The 14,119-nt window shown below is 39.7% G+C and overlaps 2 protein-coding genes across 4 annotated transcripts in view; both read left to right on the top strand.

The window, feature by feature from the left end:
- LOC145460859 (E3 ubiquitin-protein ligase UBR4-like) overlaps nt 1-7,709 on the top strand; it is a 59,242-nt gene extending 51,533 nt beyond the window's left edge. For 2 of the 3 annotated variants that reach the window (XM_081445612.1, XM_081445619.1), the window contains exons 91-109: nt 218-394; nt 648-766; nt 1,074-1,146; nt 1,323-1,426; nt 1,968-2,079; nt 2,560-2,688; nt 2,903-2,992; nt 3,364-3,489; nt 3,759-3,830; nt 4,255-4,316; nt 4,526-4,616; nt 4,887-4,921; nt 5,214-5,408; nt 5,839-5,923; nt 6,233-6,372; nt 6,763-6,853; nt 7,035-7,127; nt 7,215-7,281; nt 7,457-7,709. In XM_081445612.1, coding sequence (XP_081301738.1) covers nt 218-394; nt 648-766; nt 1,074-1,146; nt 1,323-1,426; nt 1,968-2,079; nt 2,560-2,688; nt 2,903-2,992; nt 3,364-3,489; nt 3,759-3,830; nt 4,255-4,316; nt 4,526-4,616; nt 4,887-4,921; nt 5,214-5,408; nt 5,839-5,923; nt 6,233-6,372; nt 6,763-6,853; nt 7,035-7,127; nt 7,215-7,281; nt 7,457-7,524 — 1,929 coding nt within the window. In that variant the 3' untranslated portion in view covers nt 7,525-7,709. Of the gene's footprint in view, nt 1-217; nt 395-647; nt 905-1,073; nt 1,147-1,322; nt 1,427-1,967; nt 2,080-2,559; nt 2,689-2,902; nt 2,993-3,363; nt 3,490-3,758; nt 3,831-4,254; nt 4,317-4,525; nt 4,617-4,886; nt 4,922-5,213; nt 5,409-5,838; nt 5,924-6,232; nt 6,373-6,762; nt 6,854-7,034; nt 7,128-7,214; nt 7,282-7,456 lie in introns of those variants that run through there. The other variant, XM_081445629.1, reaches the window with a different exon arrangement.
- Nucleotides 7,710-9,122: 1,413 nt separating this feature from the next.
- Nucleotides 9,123-12,365, top strand: LOC145468344 (neurexin-4-like). Its single transcript, XM_081452075.1, has 4 exons — nt 9,123-9,823; nt 10,581-10,834; nt 11,277-11,391; nt 11,670-12,365. The coding sequence occupies exons 1-4, from the start codon at nt 9,724-9,726 to the stop codon at nt 12,293-12,295; spliced, it is 1,095 nt and encodes a 364-aa protein (XP_081308201.1). The 5' UTR covers nt 9,123-9,723; the 3' UTR covers nt 12,296-12,365.
- The last annotated feature ends 1,754 nt before the right edge of the window (nt 12,366-14,119 follow it).

A 14,119-nucleotide genomic window follows, 5' to 3' on the forward strand; every position in this document is an offset into this window, starting at 1 on the left:
CTACTCTTTCTTCCATAGTATAGTTTTACGAGTTACTGTTTTACAGTTTCGCCGCTTTTTTCAACGTATTTCCAACAATCATATTTTGAGTCAATATATCAAATAATATATTTCCATACTTGGGTTACAACGGAAAATTTGTCGCGCAGTGTTCTAAACTATTCAGGAGTCAGTTTGGTCAGTTCGTTAAGATATAACTTGTTGTTTTATGTTGTAGGCTTTGCGTCTGGAGGCTGACTCTGGAGGTGGAGCCAGCATCGCAGAGGACGTGTTAGGAATCATGGAGACAGTGCTACAAGAGGCCACAAGTACACCAACCCCTGCTATCCCCATCCAGCAGGGAGATAGCTCTCAACTGGACATGCTGCTGGACAGAATAACAAGTCCTTATGTGGTACAATACGCTTGTATTTACTTTACTTACCAACACTGTTCAGCACCTAACTTTCTCTTATAATAACCATTCACTATCAGGAACACTACTGGGAAGTATTGTGAAATCCATCAACTGCTACTGAGCAAGCAATCTTGTCTCGATTAAACCAGTGAATTCCCAGAACTACGATTACAAGAAATCTGTAGCAACTAGTAAAGAGAGTTGATATTTTTAGCTTGGAGCTAAATGACTTGTATCGTATTTATTGCAGAGGACACACAGCAGTGTGCTTCAAGCTATGATGCGTATAATTCCTTTCTTGACGTTTGGAGATGAAGAAAACATGAGGACGCTGGTGAATCACTTTCTGCCCTACCTGGACTTTGAAAAGTAAGATGGCACTCAACTTTGTCGAACGCTTGAACCGTTTACACTGTGTCTGATTCCTGGAAATGTCCATTGAAAGTTCTCTTTTTGTATCTAGAATAAGGGTGAAATATTGGTGCAGTTTCAAAGGACTTTGACGAACGTTTTGTATATTAACAATGCAAAAGTTGTCGTGCTCCTTTTCAAATATTTCCTTGACCCGTCATTTGCTGATGATAGGTAGTAGTAAAATCTAAATACACAATTTAAATGACCAAAGGTTTCTTTCTCTGTTATTTTTATTTCAAACTTTGATTGTTCTCCATCGCAGGTTTGATCGCGAGCGTTCAAGTGACGAAACTCTCTTTTTTGATTGCTTCTGTAGTATAGCAAGTAAAATCGAGGTGAGCATCGTAAAGGCAGTTCATCTGCATGTTCAAAGCCTCTGTGGTTCTTATGGGTATTTGTTGATCTCTGATGACAACTTTCTACTCTGTCTGTTTCCCCTCGTAGTTTTGCCTCCCATCTCTTATTTTAGATCTTGTAACCTTTTGATCAATAATCCTCAATTATCTTACAGAATAATCACAATGGTTTCAAGCTGAAGGACATGATCATTGAGAACGGAGTTGTAGCCAAAGCATTGACATACTTGGAAAACCAAACCCCTCAGAAACCCTTCAGGTACCGAATGTTATACGGCTTGTGACTAGGTATTTGTAGGCACTCGTTTATTTATTAGTTCTTTTAAGTGAGGGATGTAACTACGTCTCAAACCAGTTCCATCCCCAAGATTACACGTGTTTGGAAGCTGATCAGATTTTCTTTCTCGTGCATCCAACGTGATCTTAGCGACATTAACCCAATGATCGTCACTGGAAAAATCTCCCGTTTTTCCATTTCCATTTACGTGTTTTTTTTTTCCTGCCGTTCGGGCAACTCACCTATTACAGCCTATTACAGCCGTTTGATCGGGTGTTTTATTGCTTCACACAATGAAAATGTCTTTTTTTTTTTTGGTAAGATCTATAATTTTACGATTCATTCTGGCTGCAGCCCTTCTATTTTTTAATGTTTTTGTCTTGGACAAGGCTTACTCTGTGCTCCAGAATATCAATACTGATATTGATTTTAAGACAAGTGCTACCGGCCTTGGTCTTTAAACTTCAAGGTTGGGAAGATAGGTAGAACTTAAAGTGTTAATAAATTTCTTGTTCTTTAACAGCAAAGCAAATCTGCTTGAAGCTGACGTGTGGAAAGAGTTTTTAGCCCGGCCGTCTCTTCCTTATGTTCTTCGTCTTTTGTCAGGTCTTTGTAAAGGACATGTCAATACACAGGTGAGATTAGATTCGCATGTAAGGTTACAAATTTGCACTTGCAGATATTCCTTTTCCATAATACCAAACGTAGCTATTTTCAAAAGCTTATAGCTTTGCAAGTATTTTTCAAATAAGATTCACCTTGTTTTTATTTCTTGAAAGTTTCTTAATCCTAAAATTCATGGCAAACACTTTCTTTAATTTCGCAGTATTGGATAGTCGCGCTAATTACATCGTTCAAAGGCGTCTTTGATGTAAATAAATAGCCCGACGAAGTATCTACAACAAAGTTTACCTCTTTACTAACACAGTCAATAAACTCATTACCAACTTCAAAATTCAAAACTGTATGTCACTATGGAATTGTGTACCTCACGCATATTCTTACCCAGAATGTAATTTTGCCAACAAAGCTAGGCAAGTCCATCCCTGTTGTACGCGTTTCAATGCTTAAGGTGACTTTAAAAAGTTATTACAAACTTTTCTTGGTTGATAAAGGTGCTGGTCGGTGAGACAGCTGTACCAGCCATTCATCGTCTGGAGCAAGTCTCGTCGGAGGAAAAAGTTGGCTCGCTGGCAGAGAATCTTATGGAAGCACTTAGAGAACATCCTAATGTCGAGAAAAAGGTAAATTCAAGCGTCTTATTGTTCACTCTTATTACTAGCTAGCTTAATGGAAGTAGTGTTTACCAACAATTTAATACCGCCATGTCGAGTATCGGTAGCCGAGGAGAAAAGGTTTTCTTATTAGTGTTGTGTGCCAACTGAATCCAGGCCTGTCATATCTGGTCAGTCACAACCAAACTTACTTACCTTGTTTTGTGGTTGTGTTGCGTCTCAGGTGTCAGAAGTACGCCGATCAACACGAATGGAAAAAAAGAAGCTGGCCATGGCTATGAGAGAAAAACAGCTTGGAGCTCTTGGCATGCAGGTGCTTGTATTCTCCTTACTATGTTCCACGCATTATTTTTCATTTGAGTTAGGAGAATTGCGCGGTTCATCCGTAATATCCTATAACTGATCTGTTTCTTTATTCTCATCACGGGTGTGCTTGAGTATGTCTCGCGTCAAGGTCAAGGTCAACTTTATTTAGGCAGGGTGGCCCAATCAGCACTTGGCTGGTATCAAAAGGGGCCCTCCGTTTGTACGGAGAAATTGTGTGTTGATCATTTTTGGGAATTGAAGAAGTAAATGACTTTCCTAGAGTTTAGTGTGATGACATCTGTAGAATCTATTTTACAAAACCGTGACGGTTCTCAAGTTTAGTGTTATAATTTGTTATCATGTACAAATAATTTTCAGACGACATCCGGGGGAAAGATCATTGCCAAACCGACAAGTTTACTTCGCGAAATGGAAGAACTTCATGAAGAGGCTGGACTGGCTTGTTGTATTTGCCGTGAAGGATACAGATATCATCCTCAAAAGGTTTGTTGTTTTTCATGATAACTTCTAGGAACAACATGTGTTTCGACTCAGCAAGTGCTCCATTCTTTCCCTGTTTGTGGTATCATCACCCTTGCATCATCTACCCTACGGTCGAATTCGTGGCTCGTTACATTCTATTAAGTCTATCGCAACATTTCACGTTCTCAACAGGTTTCATTTAAGCTGTTGTTAGTAACAGCAAAGTCTCCTGTGGTTTATTTAATTGCCTTGGTAAGCTTTAACGGAGGTTTTTTTGTAACCCTTTACAGGTTCTGGGTATCTACACGTTCACCAAGAGATGCATTCTGGAGGAACACGAAAACAAACAGCGTAAAACACTGGTAATTCCCGGGTTTCGTTGATAAGTGATGATCAAGTCTGGAATTTCCTTTTAACGAGTGATAGCGTAGCTAGAGAGAGTTACGACACGTTTCTTACCTGACGTGATAGAGTGGTTGACTGATGAAACAATTGTTTAATACAGCTCTCGATCTTTCACAAAGTTAGTACGATTGTGCAGGGTGTTTGGAAGCTATGAAGCAACGTGAGTTACCACTCTGGGGTGGTTGTGCTATTTTGTGATTGAACAAAAAGATTCGGAATCTCCGTGAGACTTCCGCGAGACTTGTAGACCTTTAAAACAGCCGTTAACAGGGTTTGTGTTGTTGATCAGGCTAAGCGTCCGATTTGTAAGGCTTTGATACAGGACGCTCAGCTTGTTTTAAATTGATGATTTCTTGCATGTATGTTTGTTGTGTTCCTCAGGGTTACTGCACTGTCAGCCACTTTAATATCGTGCATTATGACTGCCACATGGCGGCTGTAAGGTAAGAAAACAACCATCCTCTTTGCTCTCTTTAAGACTGTTGGAAGGAAACTCCGAAGATTCCTTACCATGCACGTGATTAAGTACGACTCTACACGTGTACTCTGTATCCTGCCATTATCCGCTGAGTTGTTCATATCTCTATCAATCTCTATCTAGATCACTTAGTGACGTCTGCAGCAGTTGCTAAGTCAAGTTTTTCCTTATTAGGCTTGCTCGAGGTCGTGATGAGTGGGAAAGTGCTGCCCTTCAGAATGCAAACACCAAGTGCAATGGTCTGTTGCCTATCTGGGGTTCAAAGGTAAGCGATTGAACGAGATTTCTGCTGTTCTTTTGATGAGACAAATAACTACCACCGGCATTTTCGACGCCTTGGAAAGAATAGAAATTGTTTAACGCAGACCTACTCGTTTGTAAAACTCTGTTTGTTGAAGTGTGTCGGTTGGGAGTAAGCAGACTTGGTTTCTGCATGGAATTTAGTTTAGGAAAAGTCGGCGACTCTTCGCATCTGACTGGGGTAATTAAAGAAGTTCATATCTGTTTAAACTTGATGTTTCTATCACCATACCAGGTTTCTGAGTCTGCATTTGCAAGTTGTCTGGCAAGGTAAGAGTATTTCCACTGCTCAAATGCTCTTGTTGCGTTGGTGAAGCTCTTTGTTTCGCCTTGAGTGCTCTCAGGTCCATTAGTAGTCATTGTATTTCCGCCAATCGAATGTAGTTGGTAATATCGTCACAAAGCCCTTTGACAGGCGGTGCGTAATTTCTTGAATGGGGTATGAATTTCTGTAATATGTGAATGACACACTACTTTCAGCTTAAGTAGCACTCCCATTTTACTCCACTTTTATCGCTTTCAAAAAAGAAATTTACAATCGTTTTTTTTTTTTTACTTTCAGACACAACAGTTACATTCAGGAGTGTACGGGTCATATGGAACCTACGTATCACGCTTCTATTCACGACCTGCGTCTGCTGCTCCAGCGGTTTGCATTTGAAAAATCCTTCAGTGAGGACACCGGTGGCGGGGGCCGAGACTCGAACATCAAATTTGTGCCGTATGCGATCCACATGATACTCTATGTCTTAAACACGTAAGAGTCGTGAACTATTGATACCAGTTTCTTAATGCTACATAGTTAAACATGCAAGTGCATTGATATTAGAGGCTGGAAAGTGGTGAAAAAAGTCTAATGTAATTTGGATTGGTGAAATCAACCCTTCTGTTTCCTTATGAGTGTTGGCCTGAGAAAGGCAATGGGACATCCTAGAGGTAAAGAACAAAATTGTTTCACATCGATGGGAATCGAACCCAGGACCCTCGGATTAGTTCATCGTTGCTCTGTCGACCAGGCTACGAGGCCAGACGTATATTTTAACATTGCTCGCGAAGAGGGCGAGGGAGAAGTAAAGGACTTTTTTCAAAGAATTTCATAGCTTCTTTTATGAGCGCTTAAATGTACTTTGTCACCGTGGCTTAATATCAGTCCAAATTGGAAATAACTTTGTTATTTTCTCATGCAGGACCCGCCAACTGAGTCGAGAGGAGAAGACGCTGAAATCATTTTTGGACATGGCCCCGGACAAATGGGCTGAATCATCTTACGAGGTTTGTTTCCTTTGATGTGCAGTGTACAAAGTGATTTCTTGTATTAATAAAATTTCCACGTAATACAAGCGCCACACTACTTATCAAAACCGTATAACTTCTTTGAATTATAATCAAGTATTATATTATTTGTAAGTCGCCATTAGCCTTGCATTTGACAGCGACCAGCTCGAACACGACTGCTACCTTGGTCACTCTGCAGATATTTTGTAATTTTCCTAAGTAAATTTTCTTTTTTCTGTTGTCCCAATGGTTAGCCGAGTAGTTATATCAAGAGACTAAGGATATGATTCCGTTTTTTGATTTCAGGTCGATAGCCCGCTGTACATGACAGTGCTGTCGCTGTTTGTGTATTCACTGGAGCACTGGAACCAATCAAAGATCACTTTCCTTAAAAGGCTTTTCGTTACTGCGCATGCACGTCATACAAATCCCTCGGGGACGACCAAGTACGACTTATTTTACTTTCCTGGAATTTTTTTTTTTTGATTTAATATTAAGTCCGACAGCTAGTTAATTATAAGACAGTTACGTTGCGCCGGGCCGCAGTTATTGAATTTGAAGTGTTACTCTTGTAACACTCAATTAATAAAGCTATCTACCTATCTTGTCTGCCTTACCTCACCTGATTGGACTGCATTAACACTGGAGACATCACACGTGAATACTCTTTTGGTATCTCTGAGAATTATCAGTGAAAAAGAAACTAAACAACTGAATGCTCTAGCAGCCCGTACGTTAGAACTGATCTGAAACCAGTTTTCAGTGGTCGTTAAGCACTGTTACATGACACAGTTATCGTTCACAACTGACCCTTCCATCTCTGTTTTGTTAAACAGGGTCACCGATCTGACTCTAGCTGAATTCTCTGTGTACCGGCCGTATATTGTGTTTTTTGTGTTGATCGATAAACTTCACCACCTACTGAAGGTAAGTGAGTGCGATAGAGTAGCTACATTAATCGTTATCTTTCATATTTGTATAAAATCTCACCACATCATCGTTCCCAGATGGAACGATAAGCCCCTAAGATTGAAAGTCAGTTACCTTCATTTTCAAGGTTTTATCTTAACAGTAAACACTTGGTCTATATTCTTTTTTTCTTTTACAGAAACATTTGGTTGCGGATGACAATGGCTGGCCGCAGGGAATGCTGGATCATATTCGAAACAGTGACGAGACCGTGTTGAAGGGTTGTGACAAGGCAAGATTTTTATTTTGTTTACCGCATAATTTACCTTTCTTTCTTCTTTCTTTTGTGTACGTTCTGATGTCGTGTTTTCCTTTGCAGATTTTATCCTTTTACCAGACGGACCTTCTACCATCGGAGTCATTTTCCGAGTTGTTTGATGTAGCAGGTATGTAGTGTGTGGCATTTGTGAGTGACGGAGTAGCAATTGATTGGATTCAGTGTAAGAACGGCAGGCTTTAAATGACTGTGTGGCATTAGTGCACAATTCCACGAACTTAGAATCCTCATATTTGAGATTTTTGACGTGTTTTTAAGCTCTTATCTTTTTTGTTTAATTACAGAAATGCTGTCTGACATCCCAGATCCGGAAAAGTTTATTACTGAGACCCTTGCCTCGCTGCCAAAGTGAAACGCCCTGCGTCAAAGTTTGCAGACTCAGAGACAAGAATGAAGTGACTGACTCTAACATAACTACCGAAAACATAGCGAATAGAATCGTTTTTAAGTTAAGCCATTTCCAAAAGTGGTGGTGCGAAGAAATTTAATGTAGAATAGGTGATGTAGTACGAGAGATCACAATTAAACGTAATTCATGAAGGTTGTAGTTTCTGCTAATTTCCTTTCTTTTATTTTGCGTTTAAAAAACTGTCTGTGGCATAAGCCTTTTGGAACTGCAGTTTCACCTTGAAAAAGTCAAAATAGTACACAATGTCGTGCCGTTTCCGCGAGTGTTTATAAAATAGGCACTGACCGTAAACAGTCGTTTCCTGCTTTCTTCAAATGCCCCCTGGAGGCGGAACTTTGAGGACGGCTCCTTGAGGCAAACGCTGCTTTTCTCTGGTGCTGCATAACAGATAAACTTAAGACGAGAAACAGGGCTGCTGGGTCAATTTACCTGAACGTAGTGGCGGAATATGCAAATATCGAAAAAAAAAAAAGGAGCCTCAAAGGGGCAATGATCTTCCTTGTTTCCTCTGCAATTTAATCACGCCCGAGGCTAAAGCAAAAACGCCAAGAAAACCATGAAAAGAAAGTCGGGTTACAACCTACACTGAAGCTTCAAATAGCTATTAAAATAGCTCACATTTTGCTTATCAAATTGCATCTCGAAACCATTAACACTTGAATAGTTTTCTAGCTCTTGTTTGAAAATGAATTCACTTCTTATCACAAGGGAGCTTAAGTAGACCACGACGTCGACGTCGACGGCAACGAGAACGTCACCAAGCGAACGGTGAATGATCAAAATAGTAGCTGTGCGCGTGCGTGATAAATTTTTGTGCATTTCTTTGCCGAGCTCTGCGTGGTCTGAGGAACGCGAACGACGACGCTAATTTTTCGTATTTTCATTTGGATTTGAACGCTGTCATTGCATATTTAGCCTAGGCAAGTTTTTGGAGCCATTGGCGTACTGAACAGATCTAGACAATTCTAATTTTGCAGGTAAAAAAAAAAAAATCAATTTTGACTAGGCATCGTCCTCGGCGTCGCCGTGGTCGTTGCTTCAGCTTCCTGTAAACGCTGTTTACCATGTACTACACCACCTGCTTTGCGAATGTTTGAAAATATAAATTGCCAAGTAAGAGCTGTAGGTTCAACTAAAATAGAATCAGGAAACAGAATATAGTACATGGAACACAGTTTGCCGTTTTCCATATGCAGCTGTTTGGAGAAAAAAAAAGATTAAGGCGTGAGTGAAACCCGCAAGGAGTCAGCGAGGTTGATAACACTTTAAGTAGTCAAACAAAATATTAATTAACGAGATAACCATTCTTGTTGTATAGCACAGCCGGCAACGTCAGTATAGCAAGCGTGCATCATAATATAATGACGCGCGCTCAAGACTTAAGCAAAGATATCTTCGCTTCGCGAGAAAAATTCATCTACATTAAAAATGTTTTAAAACATTTTTATTCATGCTTTTGGTTGTCCATCATCTATTTTTAATGCAGTTGGCGCCCCAAGGAACTCTAATGTTATTGTCGTGCTCTCCAAACTGGACAAAGAGGTTTTTTTTTTAGGCTTAAAACCTTTTCGATATGAGATTACAATATCCAATATGCTTTGTGTGTCAAGTTATTGAGTTACGGAGTTAATGGGTTTGTCCGCCAAACAAGCCATTAGTCTTTGTTTTATACTTTCTATCGTGTTTGAGGAAGGGTTGGTTCAAACCATACTTGACTAGGTAAATTACCTACGCTTCGATAGCACCAGGATTCGAAAAAAATACTATTTTCTTTTGGTTTTTTCATGAAACGTAGAATAAGAACGGAAGCATTTCAGAGTAGTAGTCTCTGGCAAGTTATGAAAGGTCATCACGCGTAACTATCACATTACAAGTCTTAACTTTTCGCTGAACTTGTTGGGCCGTATTCCTTCCTCTTAATTGAGGTGGATATTGAAATTTAAAATAGTGAAAAGTGGATCATTGACTAACTAAAGATTTCCAGAGACTTCAGTAACTCTGCAACGACATATACATATGTTCGTTGAAAAAAAACACCTGCTAAAGATGACGTTGTTTGTATTAAAGGGAACACTATATATTTGACGGAACCGTAGAGTGTTTTACATACGGTGCTAATGAGCGTGCTAAGCGGTACAGAATATGACTTCTTCCGAGCACTTTGAACATAAAACTTCAATTCTTTGTTTTATCCTTGTCAGCACATGTGGAATCATATTTCCATTTGGGTCTGCTTGCACCGGTAAGTTGAATTCAGTTTACTCTTCCTTCTTAGTTTCGTGGTCAAAGAAAATGGCTCGTTTTTTCGTAAACCGGTTTAATTAGTTCTGAATGTAACCCATTTAAAATTAGTGAGATTAAACGATGTTGTATTGCAACTGGGGTTATGTCCTTCAATCCCACTAGAGGTATATTGTTGACGGGATCTTTATGTTTAATCGATAAAGGGAGCTTGGTTCAGTCAAGGGCGGGAGTGGGGTTTCCATGAAAACTTTTTAAAAATGCTTAAGCGGGAACCCTTCTATCACAGTTTGGCATGAGGCCCAGGCAGCTATAGTCACTACTCATCCGGGGTAAAGGAAAGTATGACCGATGGTTTCTTCAGAGATGTTGTCGTTAGGATTTCACGCCAAAGATTTCCATGCATCAATGGCTGAATGACTTTTTGAAGTACTCAGATTCGCAGTTAGCAAATCAAAGGCCGTGTCTACTGTCCAGATATCCAGCGATATCAATGCATTGACCAAATATGGCCGGCTTTATGACCGAAATGCCTAATCGTACCTTTCTAGTAGGCCTAAGCCGTGTAAAAGGCTGGTTTGATCTCGCAATAGGTATTTTGGCTCGAGAAAAACATGGCTGAAGCAAAGTCACCTGATATGTAGGTAGCAGGGAACTTATATTGATGATATCATAGCTACGGTCAGTACAACCAATAAGAAGATGAGTTCTATGATTATCAAGACGTGCCAATATAAAATTCTTGGAATCTTACACAGGCGACGAATGCCGCATGATTATATTCAAGGAACCAATAGAAAACAAGGCCATGAGAGGTCACGCGATCAGAAGTGCGGAAGTCCATAATCAAGGGAGCTGTCGTGTGATGTGTTATATGGACCCCAACTGTGTCTCCATTAATTTTGGACCCTCTGAAAACGGAAGATACAGATGCGAGTTGAATAGCGCCAGTGATGACGATCAATTGTCATTCCTTGAGCATAAAGACACTTACACTTTCCTAGCCATCGAGGTAAACCTTTTTAATGATGAAGTTATGTTTGGGTAGTGTAGATAAATGTCTTCATCAGAGTAAATCATGCATGATTCTGGTCAATAGCTCTTTTCCGAGTTGATCTAAGCCTCTCCATCAAAGCCAGGCCTGGCGCACAGTCATTCATAAGACCAGGAATTTAATTCAGTGCATGTGATTGAAGTTTCATTTTCACATGAGAGGATGGGCACCAAGACTAGCTTTGAAAAAGAGGTTAAAAATGATTCAGAAATGGTGTATTGAAGAGGCGGATCTAACGATCTTACTGAGGGATTCACGGGCCCTTCGCCCTATTATCCTTTTATCAAACTGACTCCAAGTGTGTAAAAAATAACTGTTAAATAATTACGACTACAATTTTTTAATCTTAGAAAATTTCGTTCGAACTTCCAACTTTATGATTAGCTTTCTCTTTCAACAGAATCTTTGTAGTAGCAGCCCATGTTTAAACGGAGGTATTTGTCAAGTTGGATTCACCAGTAAAGGTTATCGTTGCATCTGTCGCACTGGATTCCCGGGAACAAACTGCTGTCCAGGTATTATTACTCTTCTTTCTATCCCGTTTTATTGGCTTGTTTATGAAACATGTTCCTTTTAATTGTTTAAAACCGATCGAATATCGCTTGTCCTGTTGTTTTCCTTTGTCATTTCTTATCGTTGAGATAAGTAGCATTAGCGTGTTTATCTTTTCAAACTATTTGATTCTTTCGTTTGGAATCATTAAATTTCAAATGCTTTAAAACAGTCAAATAATAATAGCAATTTCTACGAATTACTTGAGACCTTAAAAACCTTTTCTTTTTCCCATCGTTAGGAAGGTCTTGTAGCGACTTGAAGAAGCTCGACCCAGCATTAAAAAGCGGCACTTACGTCATTGATCCTGACGGCAAAGGAGGTTTGCCACCTTTATATGACGTTACCTGTGACATGACTGACAAGAATGGAGTTGGCGTGACCGTCATAAGTCACGACAGTGAAAACAGAACGCTGGTGGATGGATGCGAACCTCCAGGTTGTTACAAACGTGACATTAACTACACAGAAGCAAGTCTTCCGCAGCTGGCAAAGCTCGCTAGAGTTTCCACACGCTGTGAACAGTTCATCAAGTATGAATGCCTAAACTCTCAACTGTTTAAAAATGAATCGAACAAAGTAATCGGATGGTGGGTGTCACGCAATGGCGATGCTATGAATTACTGGGGCGGAGCATCACCTGGTAATGGGAAGCAGATTTGCGCATGCGGGATGAATAATTCCTGCGCACGCACCGGCCTTGTTTGTAACTGTGATAAGAATGACAATGAGTGGCGAGAGGACAGCGGTCTCCTCACTGACAAGACCCATCTTCCAGTTAAACAGCTGAGGTTTGGAGATACTGGAGGCGACCCCGAGAAAGGTTACCATACATTGGGAAAGTTCAAGTGCTATGGAATTGCCTGATTGTATACAGAATTCCATTATATTTTTCATCCAGCCTCTTTCTTAGTGCCTTTGCTCCCAACTGGTCAGCTAGCTTGTTAAATTGGGAAAATCTTTGCTGTTGTGAAAAAAAGTCACCGGACGATTAACCAGGGAAGTTTTAAATAAGTAAAATTTGGTGTTTGTGATGGCATAAAATTCTTGGGGGCTGACACGTTTGCATATTAGTCCTTAAAACATTTGCAAGTGCTTATTTATTCCACATTGTACGAGATTAATTATGTGATTACTTTTTAATAATATACTTGAAAATGGACTATTAAGAATGGCTGACTGTTAGGATCGAGAAACGCCGGTCAACGACCCATTTGGCAAATCGCTCATATTTTGCCCAGAGATACCCTTAGGTGACCTAATTCTAAAAATCATATTTAAAGGTTCCAGCGAATTTTTATTTTTCAGAAATTCGCAACAATTTGAAAGCGCGGTCAAAGTGCGGTTTTTCGTGTAATAAAATGACAGAAATAAGGTGCGAGAACGAAGCGCTGCTTAAGTCTTAAAATAGTTTCAATTGACTTCAAACTTCACACAAATGTGGAACAACCACTCTGATTTATTCCTCGTTTTAAACTAATCTCAGAGATGTTGATATAGTGGTTTTCCGAATCATTTTAAAAACACCTATGAAGCGTGTGAAAAATAACGGCAAAATATAGGTCATGTTTAACAGCATCAAAATGCATCTGGTACCTCACTTTCCGATTATTTTACTTTACAGCCTTAAAATATCATTATTAAACCATGCCAAGTTTCATGCTCGAACTCGCATTATTTCCCTTTGAGAAAATCGAAAATCTATGTCAATGTGTTGGGCGCAAATAACACAATAATTACACACGAACAAGAGACAAATCAATTTCAACGGCGAAAGTAAAAGGCTGTCACTAATTAAAATCCCGTCAATTCACTGCTATCAGTAGAAACATGATGTCCACTACATAAAAACTGTTTTTAGACGTTTTCGGAACATTGCGCGTTAACTTTGTTTGATTTCCTGTCCGTCGTCATGTCTAGTTTGTCATCGCGTGTATTTCCTTAATGTAAACAACACTGTGAATGGTTGTCATAACAAACGCAAGAGATTTCCTGGAACATTAATGTTTTCGATTCAGCAAAACGCTTTAAGTTCGTTAAGACAGAATAATGGGCCAACTTGGAATGCTGTTTAGCATTAAGGACGTTAAAGGACTGTAAATTAATCGAGTTGAAATATCTTGAAGCAAATCAAAATCGCGCCCTTATTCTAATTTGGTAAACAGCCGATCTCCGTTCAAGTTCAAGAAGTCGAGAGGTTAATCCGGCAATGTATCACCGGTGCAACAACAAAATCAAACCGAGGTCATCAAAAGTGTATGTTTAAAAGTGTAGTGGCAAGTTTCAAATAAATTTCACCTATATAAATTGGAAACAAGAAGTGAAACGATCTGACCCGAAACAAATAAACAAAATATTAATACGACTAATTTAATCCGAAAATGTTACAGAAAACATACCTAAAAGCCGTCGATTCCCCTCAATACCACTCCACATTGCCTTAAAGAGCCCAAGCTTTCTGCTGTAAGAATCAGGGGCCTCATGAATCTGTTTTTACTATATCGGCAACCATGCTGCGGGGCTGATATTCGAGACTTAGTAAATGTTGTCACACAACCGCACGTGCAGCCCAGTCACGCCTTTCACTGCTCTTGCGCAAATGTTCAACATTTCGCGATTTCCATAAACCGATTACAAGTTTAAAGTAGTGACAGTACATTGAAATGCGCTTTTTAAAGCTGTCCTATCCAG

Source organism: Orbicella franksi, chromosome 1 (genome assembly GCF_964199315.1).
Source record: "Orbicella franksi chromosome 1, jaOrbFran1.1, whole genome shotgun sequence".
In the NCBI taxonomy this organism is placed as follows: domain Eukaryota; kingdom Metazoa; phylum Cnidaria; class Anthozoa; order Scleractinia; family Merulinidae; genus Orbicella; species Orbicella franksi.

Coding starts and splice junctions, on each gene's coding strand:
- LOC145468344 (XM_081452075.1), top strand. CDS start 9,724: ATGACTTCTTCCGAGCACTTTGAACATAAAACTTCAATTCTTTGTTTT. Junction 9,824..10,580: donor ATTTGGGTCTGCTTGCACCG/GTAAGTTGAATT, acceptor AATCTTACACAG/GCGACGAATGCCGCATGATT. Junction 10,835..11,276: donor ACACTTTCCTAGCCATCGAG/GTAAACCTTTTT, acceptor CTCTTTCAACAG/AATCTTTGTAGTAGCAGCCC.